At 35.0% G+C, this 13,739-nt stretch overlaps 2 protein-coding genes across 2 annotated transcripts; one reads left to right on the top strand and one right to left on the bottom strand.

Moving 5' to 3' along the window:
- Positions 1-6,435: 6,435 nt before the first annotated feature.
- On the top strand, positions 6,436-9,414 carry LOC145069948 (GDSL-like Lipase/Acylhydrolase superfamily protein). The gene is made up of 5 exons (XM_079016883.1): positions 6,436-6,817; positions 6,910-7,110; positions 7,273-7,439; positions 7,895-8,165; positions 9,095-9,414. Exons 1-5 carry the CDS (start codon positions 6,595-6,597, stop codon positions 9,361-9,363), a joined length of 1,131 nt encoding a protein of 376 aa, XP_078873009.1. The 5' UTR covers positions 6,436-6,594; the 3' UTR covers positions 9,364-9,414.
- A 429-nt stretch (positions 9,415-9,843) lies between these two features.
- Positions 9,844-12,911, bottom strand: TLP18.3 (thylakoid lumen 18.3 kDa protein). Its single transcript, XM_079016884.1, has 3 exons — positions 12,364-12,911; positions 12,042-12,234; positions 9,844-10,205 (listed from the first exon to the last, which is right to left on the bottom strand). The coding sequence occupies exons 1-3, from the start codon at positions 12,805-12,807 to the stop codon at positions 9,958-9,960; spliced, it is 885 nt and encodes a 294-aa protein (XP_078873010.1). The 5' UTR covers positions 12,808-12,911; the 3' UTR covers positions 9,844-9,957.
- Positions 12,912-13,739: the final 828 nt, after the last annotated feature.

The raw sequence follows: 13,739 nt of genomic DNA, 5'->3' as shown, positions 1-13,739 counted from the left end.
GTAGTTTATGTGATACTTGCATGGACGGCTCTAGGGGTAGCCCTGTGACATTTGTATGAAAGACCATGGGGTAGTCCATGACACTTGTGTATAAGACCTTGGGGTAGCCAAGACACTGCAAAGGAAGACCATGGGGGCAGCCCATGACAATGGTATTAAAGACCATGTGGGTAGCCCATGACAATGTTGTTGGATTGGTGCCTAAGTCCATAACTATTTTGGTATGTACTTGACCCGATTATGAGCATGGTCCTTTTGGGTTGCCTTCACCATAGCAATATGTAGGATGAATTAAGGAGAGAGAGGTTTAATTATGATTTATTAATATATTATAAGAATAATATATTAAAGGAGAAATCATAACGTTTAATTGATATTAGTCAAGAATTAATTAAGAATTAATCTTGTGGCTAAAAGAGATTAATTAAATTAAGGGGACTGATATTATAACTATAAGATAGTTACAAACTTGGGATTAAGATCCATTAGATGGAAATGGACGAATTCTATATGGAGGTCCATAAAGAAATCGTCCAAGGGCTTTCTAGAATGGTCCATTGGACTGCTTAAGGCCTAAGCAATCAGATTAGGGTTTCCTAGCTATAAACCCTAATAGCCAGCATATATAAGGAACCCTTATGGCCCCAGAATGGGGTGAACACTTGGATTAGGGTTTCCAGCCGTTTTTGGTGCCTCCCCTTTTTTCCCTCTTCATTCTTGTTGCTTAGTGGTGTTTGTGACTCCATTAGAGGTGCAACACTTGAGGCACTAAGCTTTCTGAAGCCAAGGAATTGATTGTTATTGCTATATAACAATCAAAGGTTAGATCTAAACCCTATTTTATGTTAATATGATTAATTGTATGCTAGATCTAGGGTTTATAGCTTTGGATATTCAATTGCATGTTCATTAGACAAACTAGATCCAAAAGCTATTAGGGTTTGCATGTACACCATAGGAATGATGTATTGCTCGAAACCCATCAAATGTATGTATGTGTATATGGTATGTGGTATTTTGGGGAACTCAATAAGCTTTGTGCTTACGGTTTATGGTTTGAATGTTTTCAGGTACTTACAGTTCTAAAAGGAAGGGTTCGACTTGACTACACAATATTATCCCCTGATGATTTTCCGCATTGATGAATATTATTGTACTATGATAATTATGATACATTTGATACTACATTGGATTTTTGGACAAATACTATGTGAATTGATAAATTAAAAATGAAAAAATTTATGTATGTTTTTTTTTAGATGTTACATCGTCAGTTGAAGGTGCATAAACTAAACTATTTGAACCATGATTGAGAATTAGTAACTTTCATTCATCCTTTGAAGATATGGATTTTATTGACTGATTACTCAGGCCTATTTGTGCTTTAGTAAATTGACCTTTTAGAAGGATATTTGGTACGAATCCTTCTATCTTGATGTTGTGTTCCCAAGTTTGTTTGCTCTTGAGTCTTGATTATGTGATTTGTTGAACGGTGGCTTCCATGAATTTATGCCATAAGTTAGGCTTTACTTTATAGAGTCGCCACCAACTATTTCTAAGATGGGTTGGCGTTGAGTTAATTTCAAAGTTATGTCATGCTAAAAGAACTATTGTTTTCAACTTTGCATCAATGGACCATTTGCTACACATCTCAACTGAAAGACTGCTTCCCTTGGTGATGACATTGTTGTACACTCAACAAGAAATGATCACAATGATGTTTTATAACCTTATTGGTTGCATTAGCGGGTCTACCGAAATAATTTATCAAACTCATAACTTGCATCATGTTTTAGGTGGTTGTCATGATGTAACGTCCAAAATTTTTCAACCAATTTAAACTTTTCAAAAACAACCCATATTCATTAATTCATTACAAAAAGGTTTTCAATTCATTTATTATCAGAGTATTTCCCAGAACCACATCATAAATACATAAAACACGAGGAGCGGTACGATCACGCCTTCGTCTTGCCACGATCTCTTGAAGTACCTAAAACAATACACTGAAAACTGTAAGCCCGAAAGCTTAGTGAGTTACCCCCAAAATACCAACCACATATACCATACACATATCATATCATATCATAAACAGAATAGCCATGCACTTCGGGTCTATTGCGTGACTAGTCCGCCACACCGGGCCTTCAGTCCACCTGGTCCACCCTCCGAGTCTAGCCATATACATCGAGTCTGCAGTGTGGTTGGTCCGCCCGCACCGGGCCTTCAACCCACCCGGTCCACTCTCTGAGTCTACAGTATGACTGGTCCGCCCGCACCAAGCCTTCAGTCGGCTTGGTCCACTCTTCGAGCCTCGGCACGTCCGGTCCACCCTCGTGGGGCCTATAGCCTATCCAGGCCGCTCGCTGGGCCTTCGAGATATCTGGTCCGCCCTGGGTATGTTGTCCTACAGCTTAAAGCAGGACTCGCCTCAACCCAACCCCAATCAATCAACCATGTGCACATAAACATATAATCATATAGCAATTCATCAATAATCAACCGATCTATCAGATCACATACATAGCACACTCGAACCAGGACACCGACCTAACCGGTCACTAACATAACATCATCCTATATACCAGGATTCCGACCTTAACCAGGTCTCTAACATATACCATCCTAACTACCAGGATGCAAACATATAGCAAAGCAATAACATAACAACTACCCGGATTTCCATCCGATAAAGGGCCGGCCTTGGTGCCTTAGACCCTGTCGATATAGTGAGGACAACTCACCACACAAAGCCGATCTACAGAAGTAAGATCACGCTGCTCCAACCTCCGACACGAACTCCACCACTGATCAATGCCAAAAGACTGAACTCAATAAATACCAATAATTACCAAAATATCCTTGGAAGTCAACTGGTCAACTCTTGGTCAAAGTCAAAGTCCTCATTCCTGTGTGACCCTACTAGCTGAGTCGCCCCGTCGACTCGCCGAGTCCCACAATTCTGAGTCGCTTCTCGCTCAACTCACCGAGTCATCCCTCGACTCACCGATTCACCGTTCAACCAGAAAAAGGTTAGGACTTCAGACTCGCTGAGTCCAAGGCAATATTCAATAGACTCGCTGAGTTGTTTGGTGGTTGTCGAGGCCGACAAAAATAATAACCCTAAATATTACACATTAAAATAGTGTATAGTGGTAAAGGGATCGAATCTACGGAGATTGGTTCAATTTATAACTCTATGAAAAATCTCTTTGTAAAAATACTTGTAAAATGACAATAAAAATAAAATGGGGGGTTTTGATGTTTTGAAATACTTGAAACAAACTAGAATTAACTATGATTTAAATAGACAAATGCAACAAAAATAAGAGTTTGATGTAAAATCAATAAGGGGGAGATGGTTGACTTAAAGTTTCCTCACTTTGACTTTTGATGAACATATCATTAGAATCCAATGGTGCAATACTTTGATTTAAATCCTTAATTTGGCTATAGCAATCCAAGGAGCTTGAGATTACCTAGACTTTTCTTAATTGTTGAAATGGCTAGAGAAGCTCATAACAATTTCCTTAGTCAAAGTCACTAATTCCAAATAGCATGTAATTAGTGAAAGTCAACTAGCATTAAGAACCAAAAAGTCACCAAATCCAAGAGGAGTCAATTGCTTTCACTACCATGTTGGAGGAAATGTTTTTATGATTGTGTGAAGCAAAAACAACACAAAAATCATTTGTTGCTTGCTAATTTGAGGATCATTTACTTAATCAAGAAATTAGCCAACTAATCACCACAAACATATTTAAACTCATGAATAAAAAAATACTAGTAGTGATAATATGATAAAACACAAAACAATTCCATAAAGATTTAAGAACAAGTTCATGGATTCTTCAACATCCAACAAAAGTTCAAAAGATTCAACAAAAAGTCAACCAAGATTTGTTTAGCCAAGCATGGCTAAACTCAAATGAACAACGTTAGATAAGATTGTACCAAACATTTGACAAGATTCAAGAGATGAAAAGAGGATATTCTTCAAGTGTTCTTGGCCTCCAAAAGTGCTACAAACTCCAGAGAGAAAGTCTCAAAATCGGACCTTCAAGATCAGGCTAAAGAGGCACACCCACCTTCCCAATATAGAGCTCTTAGCAAAATCCCAAAATTGTCCTTGTCAGGAATCCACGCGGGCCGCGGGGAATCTTACGCGGGTCGCGGGCTCTGACGGGTAATTTTGGGCTTCTTCAAGTTTTGGGCCCCCACAGCTAATCCATTGGCCCAATTCGAATCCAATCAACTCCTAGCCCATTTTTCTTCAATATTGCTTCAATTAAAGCCCAATTTGTCCATCCACATCACTCTAAACTTCCGCAAACTCCCAAATATTGATCTTGCACACTCAAGAATTCTCCCGCGTCTTTCAAATTTAAAGCTCAATTCTTCCAAGCCTTCAAGCAATTGACAAGTCTACCCCACGAGTCACCTTCATAGCCATCAAGCACAAAATCCCCAATTCCCTTCAAGCCCAATCGCCTCCCAAGAGTGTCGCCCCGCTAGTTTCCAAGAAAATCTGCAATAATGCTCAAGAAACTAGAAAGTACCCCGAAATGGTCATAAAAATAACAAAAGGGAAAATATGCATGGAAGTTAACTAAAATGCGAATGAAATGTGCTAAAATAAACTATAAAAAGAAGTAAATAAAATGAAGCTATCATTGTTCTTCCAACTCGTCGAGTTCATGCACACCTTCATCCAACTCGCCGAGTTCACCCATGGAACTCGCCGAGTCTCTTTAGTTCTCATTCCATACAAAGGCTTTTCAAGCCATGCAGGGACTCAAATCTATAGATCCACTCTTCTACAGCCTAGCCCTCACATAAAGTTGCAAACTTTACGTGAAACCAAGGAGATATAAGCTCAAAACACTCTAGGGATAAGGCTAAGGACAAAAGGGCTTCACCAATAACTCTTATACAGGAACTTTATGACATATAGGACCATCACAAGCTTAGATCTGAAGTAGCATCCTCATATCCAAGCTTCTATCTCGAATTAGATCTCATATCAATCACCATACATGAATCCATGAAGAAATAGCTTAAGGAAATGGTTCCTTACCCCTGAAATGAGCCCAACCAACTGTAGATTTCTGATCTCCTCAAGCTTCCTGATACAAGCCTCCAAACCTTCAAGCTTCAAATACCAAAGATCCTCCTCCAAGCTCTAGTTCACTCAACAATGGGGTTTCCTCATGAATTAGGGTTTTTTGGATCTCAAATGGGCAGCAAAGAGGCTGAGGGGAAAACATAAGGTTCCTTATATAGGGTGCAAACCCTGAAAATATGGTTTCTCATTCCAGCACCGACTCGCCGAGTCCAGCCGCCGACTCGCCAAGTTGGTCACTAAACCTGTGACCAAAATCACGACTCGACTCGCTGAGTCTATCCATGGACTCGCCGAGTCGATCCTCCTTAATTACACCAAGCATCCTAAACTTGCACTTCTGAACTCGGGGTGTTACATGTAAGTACCTTATGGAAAGTCATAATGTGGTTTTAGCATACTTTTTAGCTTGCATTTTTTTGACATATAGTCCTACAACATCTTTGAATTGATTGATATAAATTTTGTTTTAATAATTCAATATTTATTTGATGTCAAAATGTTGCATATTTAATCTTTCAAGGCATGAAAACACTATTTCTTGTGTCATATATATAGTCATATAACATATTATGCTCGGAAAAATGTTTTTTGAACTTTTTCGTCAAAAACTCAGACGGATGTGAATTTTCGGAAAAAAAAATGTATAATCAGAAGATTACTCGATAAACCTGCTAAAAATATGAAAAAAAACGTTAGAATTTTTATTAAAAAATAACTTTATATTTATACCCTAAAAACATCAAAACATATGAGTTTTTTTATTTTATTATTATTATTATTATTATTATTATTATTATTATTATTATTATTATTATTATGGAATCAACCGAATTTACATCACCAAAAATTTACATATCAAATTTATAATCACTCGGTCCCGTTCTTTTTTATAAGATCTGAACTGAAAAATATAGTTGATATACTTAACGAACAAAAAACTTCTAGTTATTAAAGTGAAATATTTAGGTAATTGTTTGTCAGAATTTGACACCACGTTTGTTTATTGAAGGTCAGAGATCTTAAGCCATGGCTTGCCTTTCTTGAAAGCAACTTTTACTATTTGCCTTTCTATAAAGCTACTTAATTAACATTTAACACCACGTTGTTTACTAACCATCGCACTCATCAATCAACAGCCGAGACTTAAACCCACCCTACCAAAAACTCCCAAATTAGTCGACAACAGAACAGAATCACCCTTGACTGCTTAACTAATAAGGGTATAAAAGTAATTCACAATAAGGTTACAAGGATATAGCAGTCCTTTCACATTAAAGGATATAATAAATTTCACATCAGTAGTGACCTCAAAGCAAACTTCAGTTACAAACAAAAGCCTACCAGCACTCCTTAAGAAACCCACCACCATTACAAAAATACACATAAATCATGCCTGGTTGCTGTTGTTAGAACTTAGAACACCCCTACCCTCTACCCCCTACCCCTACCACCCACCCACCCCCAGAGATATGAACAAACATGTTCTTCTACTGTTCATTTTCTGCATACCACATCTAACCAATGGCATCGACTTCAATTATCCAGCAGTCTTTAACTTTGGAGACTCGAATTCCGACACTGGCGACCTGGTCGCCGGTGTCGGTGATAAACTCGAGTCCCCTAACGGTCAGACTTATTTTAAGGGACCGTCAGGGAGATTTTGTGACGGTCGTCTTATCATTGATTTCTTAAGTTGGTTCTATATCTATATCTATATCTATATCTATATCTATATTGTATCTGTATTTGTATTTGTATCTAAGAACATATATGGTGTTTTGTAGTGGATGCTATGGACTTGCCTTTCCTAAACGCGTACTTGGAAGCTCTTGGTGTGCCAAATTTCCGCAAAGGATGCAATTTTGCAGCTGCTGGATCGACTATTTTACCCCCGTCCGTAAACGCAGTTAGCCCGTTTTCATTTGGGATACAAGTGGCTCAATTTTTTCGATTCAAGAGTCGGGTTCTTCAGTTGCAAGCCAAGTGTAAGTCATAATACTATACTTTCTATGGTTTGAAATTTGAATATAAATATAAGATTACTCTTTTATGACCGAAATTCCATATCATACATACATACATGGATAGACCAAGGAATGGATGAAATTATGAGAAAAAACGTTAATTTTTATCTCGTCCATTGGCAGCAAAAAGGTTCAACAAGTATTTACCTGATGAAGACTACTTTAGCCAGGGGCTTTATATGTTCGACATAGGCCAAAATGATATTGCTGGTGCATTTTACTCAAAATCTTTCGACCAAATTGTGGCTTCGATTCCATTGGTTTTAGCCGAATTTGAAGCCGGAATCAAGGTTAGTTTCAGTTTCTTTTGACCAAATTGATATCATCCACTTACATCAATAAACAATTTCGGATTTAAAACATCATCGGACTAGAACAAATATCAATGTATTTTCATTTATTTGTGTTTTGTAACATCATAGCTTCATGTCTATTTTTTGCATTCAACCCTTAAAACACCATTTGCATTTTGCTCCTTTGATTGTTAAGAAATAGAAACATACTTTCATATATCTGTGCATTATCACACCAATCCTACTTTCATTTCTTTCAATTACAACACTCTACTTTCAATAATTTTTCATAATTACAATTGTTTTGTGTTTGGATTTTCTAGAAGCATTGTTATAATAGGAAGAAATGAAGACAGAATAGTATAATGCATAATACAATGAAATTACATTGCTATTTGTTACATATACAAATATGCACATGTTGACACTCGTATCTAATTTTTTTTTTTAAGAAATTATATGATGATGGTGCAAGAAACTTTTGGATTCATAACACGGGCCCACTTGGATGCTTGGCCCAAAACATTGCAAAGTTTGGGACAGATCCCTCAAAGCTCGATTCCCTTGGTTGTGTTTCTACACACAACCAAGCGGCTAATCTATTCAATATACAACTACATGCACTTGCCACGAAATTGCAAGGGCAGTATTCAGACGCAAATGTCACTCACGTCGATATCTTCAAAATTAAATCTAATCTCATTGCAAATTACTCGAAATACGGTTAGTGCTTCTCTCTAACAAATTCACTTTTGGTGTATTATTTAATAAGTGACATATATATGATAAAATACATGGTAATTAATAAAAGAAATAAGTTGATTAAAAAACCGGTTAAATCACTCCATATTCCCCCCACGTGGGCGTGTCATGGTGGAAAGAAAGAAAACAAATATCGAGTCACATGGAGGATATGAAACAGTGCAAATTTCAAAAAAAGGACAAACATGTGAATATGTGATTTGATTTAGTTTCTGTAGGTGATAAGGATTGGTTGATACGTAAACATGATTATTATGTGATTAAGTTTATAAAAAATTACAAATTATAGTTTATAACATAAACAACCGTTAATGTTTTATATATTTTTTATGATAGTGTAATATTAATATCTTTTATTTTATGATAGTAACATATTTTCTTTTCCTTATCATATTAACAACATACTTAAGAACATATTTAATGTTAATATACTTACATTCTAAACAATGTAGTTATAACTTCATTTCCTTACAGATGATATAGTAATATGTAACATGATATTTTACTGCTTTTAAATAATATATTGTTATCATGTGTAAAAGAAATAAATATATGAGTAAAAGATAAAGTATATTAACTATATTAAATAAGAGTAAATATGTTATTAGTTTCTATTTATAATCAAAGTTTTAGGTATAAACTTGTAGACCAAAGTATCTTTTTGTCCATACAGTATCGAATATATAGTTCAGCTACTTTATTATTAAAACGATGCAAGACACAAGATATCCATGTCAAAAGACTTAAATGCCCCTATTCAAGTAGCTTTTAACTTTTATGTAAGACCAAATTATATTTTTCCAAACATTTTTACACAAATAAAAACTATAATTTTTTAAGGTAGTTTTGCCAAACATAAACATACTCATAACCTATGTTTGAATTTGTAGGTTTTGAACAACCAACGGGTGCATGTTGTGGGTACGGCGGTCCACCACTAAACTACAACAGTCAAGTGGCGTGTGGCCAAACAAAAACCATAAATGGTACCTCGATTACAACAACAGTTTGTAATGATACTACTGAGTATGTGAATTGGGATGGAATCCACTACACCGAGGCTGCAAATCAACACATTGCTTCACAAATACTCACCGGAAAGTTTTCCGATCCACCATTTGCTGATAAAATGCCGTTTCTTTTAAATCTCAAGTTTTAAAACCCCAAATTGTAATCAAGACGTTATCAAATAAACCATAAATTTATCCAAGTTATATTTATATTTCACTTTCTACAACTTGTATCATATGTTTAAGACTAACGTTCTTCCTTAAGTCCCATATAACATGTTGTATCATGTGTTGTACTTTGTTTGACATTAATGACATGACATATACCATTTTGTTTGTCATGATATGACATAAGATAAGATAGTGTGTCTCTTTAAAATTGCAATCCCAATTAAATTGTAATTTTTTTCGCACCCAAAAAGTCCAAGGGAGAGTGACTCTCTCTCTCAATTTTCCAAATGTGCAAAAGACATGAATGCCCTCGATCCCACTCTCACTGTCCCATTGACATCGATCTCAGTCTCGGTTCAATGCACGCTAAATGCAATAGAATTTGTTTATCATATTGTGTTTTGCGTAACAAATGAGGCCTTAAAGTACATTGCTAGAGCAACTAACAACAAGTGCAATTCGGTAAACAATACAAATCCACATTTAAAATATCATTTTTCTAATTACATTCCTCACTTGTATTCCATGAAGACAATTTTATACGACTAGACATGATGCATAAGCATATATAACTACTTTTTGGAGACATAGGCATAGTATTGTGCCATGGGAACAACAAAAGCAATAGCCAACAAACCTCCAACAACAAGTGTAAACTGATCTCTTTTCTCGGCTGTCTCTTCCTTAGTTTTAAAGTTTGATTCCCTTTTGTTTTCCTTTGCTTCGGGCCCACCAGGATCCGGAAGGCCGTCGATTGCAGCAACTAGCCGTTTAGCAGTACTATAAACCGCTTCATTGTACTTTTCGTCTGTCGCCAACACTACAAATCATACAAAAATGTCATAAATAGCAACATACTTTACTCTTCACAATTTGAATAAAGGACAAATTTGTGGGAAATAGCAATTTACTTTACTCTCTTTGCTAAATATGGGTGATAACATACATTGCCTATACTGGTAAAAATAGCAAAATATGTTGTTATTTCCTAGAACTTACCTTTGAATAAACAATAATTTCCTCTCTTTTGTGAACTGCAATGTTTTATTGCAATTAGTCAAATGACTAAAACACCTCCAAAATCAATTCGATCAACAGTTTCTAAGGTCAACAAGGGACTAATAGGTAATTTGCTTCCAGTGACTTCCTAGAAAGGGTATATCGCAATCAAGTAGGTCATCTCAAAATAGAATATTTTGTAATTATAAAACAATGCAACAAAAAAAATTATTGGTATACAATATCAAATAAGGTGCAAATGGAAGAGAATAGTTCAATAATGAAGAAACCATGAAATATTGCTTTGAACTATACATGATTCTATAGCATCATAATAAGGCAGAGGGGAGAGAAAACGGTTAAAAAATCAAAACGGTGTCCTCTTTTTATTTATTTGAATATTCGGTTAAAAAGAAGATTATATGGGAAAAAAAAATGTATTAGATATTTAATTTTGCTCCTGTCGTGTGATTCAAATTATATTTGATCACTTTGATATTAAATTTAGATATGGTCACCATATATCATCTTTTGAATTTTTTACTAGTCTTACTTTCTAACAAAAGGTTGAATTTTCCAGAAATATAAGTATATAAATATAAACAGACAAAGAAACATATATGCATATTTTAACGACAAATCTAGTAAGCTATATATGGGTGTTTCTTTTTAAATCAAGGCAGAAAGAAGGATTTAAAGAGCAAGTTAGGGAAAAGAGGCTTTTCCCATTAAGTCCTAACTTCTTACATATTTATCCAAATAACAGTTAATAGAAAAAATAAATAGGGCCTAAGTATCATCTTTTTTCAGGGGTGTTCACATATAATTACATACATATTTTTTTTAAAAGATAAAATAGACCTACTTAATATTAGAAAGTTAAATTAAAATATTTCAAATTCACATTATCTCAAACATTAAAATTCCTGACCAACTAATCAGAAATCTCACAACTTAACTTCAAACTTTTTTCTTGCACTGAAATCCCAAAGCCCCACTAATTTTTCTTTACTCGTTTTCTTTTTGTTAGTTCAAATATAATATTAATAATAAAATGATTAGTGAAAATTACCGATTTACATGAATCAAAACAAATTCAAAGTCTTTTTGTTTTGCGTATAGAGAGTAACCCACTAACCTAAATAAAGGTTAACCACAAAATGAGGGTGAAGTTTAAAAAGCCTAACCACATTTGTGTTAAGGTTCGAGGTTCTTAAAATTATAAAGTCATTGAACCCCAAACACCACTATTTTTTTACCAGAAAATCGGACAATAAGCAAATATTATCAAAAGACAAGGTACAAATTCTAAAAGAGTCAAATGTTTGTTTATGCTGTGTCGTTTCAACTTTTTTTCCTGATTTATGCAACAAAGTAGTTGTTTCAACAAAATATGCAACCAAGTTCCATTATTGGACAAAAATATGCAACATTTTAGTATTTTACCTTAACTTGTTTAACCTGTTAGGCGTTAGTTGCATAATTCATGTGCCAGGTGTCATAAGGTAACTGGTCCAGTTACAATGTTGCATATTTGGGTTCTAGAATGAATTAATGAAATGTTGTTGTATAAATGGGGAACCTCAAAATCATCATTGCATTAAGAAGCATTAAACACATGAATATTTTATAGTGGAGAGAAGAAATAGATGGATACCAGGAAGGTTCTGGGATACAGTGGCATCAAGAACAGTATCACCAACAGCCTTAATGAATTCAGGGCCTCCAGACACTGCTCCTTCTTTTTGACTTGTTACAAGCACCACTATCCCTTTGTTGTTTCCCTCTTCTAGTGTTGGATACCAACGCTCCAAAACTTGGTCAGCATACTCGAATGCATCGGCTTTGCTCTGCAAACCCAATGTTAAATCATAAAAAGTTACTTCGTTTTCATACATTAGTGTTTTTGTATTTACAACACTGAATAAATCTTTTTTATGGTAGAGCGACATTCAATCGAACACTTGGTGTGCACTAACCGTGAGTTTGCGAACAGTAACGAAATTAATGCGAATTTTTTTCCGGTACTCCAAATCCGACAACAGATTCTTCAAATCGGATTTAGTTACCCTGCTAAGAACACCGGCATCATCCAGCACATAGCTTTCTTTCGGAGGACCGTCATTGAGGACATCAAATTCAGATGCAAATGCAGACCCGGCAGCCAAAACAGGGGTAAAATTTAGTGCTAATGAGATCGCTAAAGCAGCTAATCCACGCTGAACATGAGAAACCCAATTGGTGGTGTTGGGTATTGCAGAAAAGGATTGAAAAACTGAATCCTTCTTGAGATTACAGCAAATGGGTTTGGCGTTTGCGAGAGTGAAAGCGTTTGAGTTTGATTTGGGATTTTGTTGTTGTTGGAGAGAGGATTTAAGATTGAAAAGTGAAGAGAAGGAGTGAGGAGCTAAAATGGTTTCCATCTATGCAGAGATTTGATGACAATACGTTTGTTCTTCTCATCATCTAATACTTTTGTTGGGTGAAGTGGAGTGATTTATGAGTGGTTTGGATTTGTTTCTTATGGATTGGTTTCTTGAGCGTTTTTTGATATTGTGGATACTGGATAACGTGTTGTCTATTTTAGAAAGGGAAATTTGTGTTTATACCCCTATAGTATGACTTAATGGCATTCATGCACCCATATTATGGTAAATTGTCAAATGGGTCCAAACCCTTGGGTCTAGCCAATAAGGTTGCATGTGTAGTTTCTCGGGATTTCCTTAGATGCTAAATCATATAAATATATTGTTCATTTTTACCATAATATCTATGTACTTATATTTTTAATCATAAAGGTAACATATTTCATTATCAATATGGGCAATATACTTTGTTAAACATTTTGATTATCCATAAACAAATAGGTAACACACCAATTTCCGAACCCAATTTAAGCTATTCTAAACTTTTGAGTATTAACTTATGACATGCCACATAATGAAATCACGTTGAAGCTAGCCCTAAAATAATCAACTTTGCATCAATTAATATTCGGGTGTCACTAAACCCAAATAATTTTCAATTATGTATATTACTTTTGACATAAGATTTTACATAGAAATATTTAGTGCTACTAGACATGTCTGTGAAAGTATAATCCTACTATATTAGTTTGATCTTCTAGTCCAATCTTGTGACTTCTTAATCAAACTCTATTTCAACATATGATATTTGAGAAAATGAGCCCTAATTAACATAAAAACAATCAATCTATTATACATTTCCAATTTGGTAAATTTAATTGTTCAAAACTCAAAGGAAAAAAAACAAGCACTTAGTATGTTGTCATTTCTTTTCTTCACCATATATATATATATATATATATATATATATATATATATATATATATATA

Source organism: Lactuca serriola, chromosome 8, assembly GCF_051521515.1.
Source record: "Lactuca serriola cultivar US96UC23 chromosome 8, Lser_US96UC23_V15, whole genome shotgun sequence".
Lineage (NCBI taxonomy): Eukaryota > Viridiplantae > Streptophyta > Magnoliopsida > Asterales > Asteraceae > Lactuca > Lactuca serriola.
This window is presented reverse-complemented; position numbering and strand designations above follow the sequence as displayed.

Excerpts from the sequence above, each read along its gene's own strand:
- LOC145069948 (XM_079016883.1), top strand. The coding sequence starts at position 6,595 with ATGAACAAACATGTTCTTCTACTGTTCATTTTCTGCATACCACATCTA. Across the intron at positions 7,111-7,272 it reads TCTTCAGTTGCAAGCCAAGT|CAAAAAGGTTCAACAAGTAT; the intron begins GTAAGTCATAAT and ends GTCCATTGGCAG. Across the intron at positions 7,440-7,894 it reads AATTTGAAGCCGGAATCAAG|AAATTATATGATGATGGTGC; the intron begins GTTAGTTTCAGT and ends TTTTTTTTTAAG.
- TLP18.3 (XM_079016884.1), bottom strand. The coding sequence starts at position 12,807 with ATGGAAACCATTTTAGCTCCTCACTCCTTCTCTTCACTTTTCAATCTT. Across the intron at positions 12,235-12,363 it reads TTACTGTTCGCAAACTCACG|AGCAAAGCCGATGCATTCGA; the intron begins GTTAGTGCACAC and ends TTGGGTTTGCAG. Across the intron at positions 10,206-12,041 it reads TGTATCCCAGAACCTTCCTG|TGTTGGCGACAGACGAAAAG; the intron begins GTATCCATCTAT and ends TATGATTTGTAG.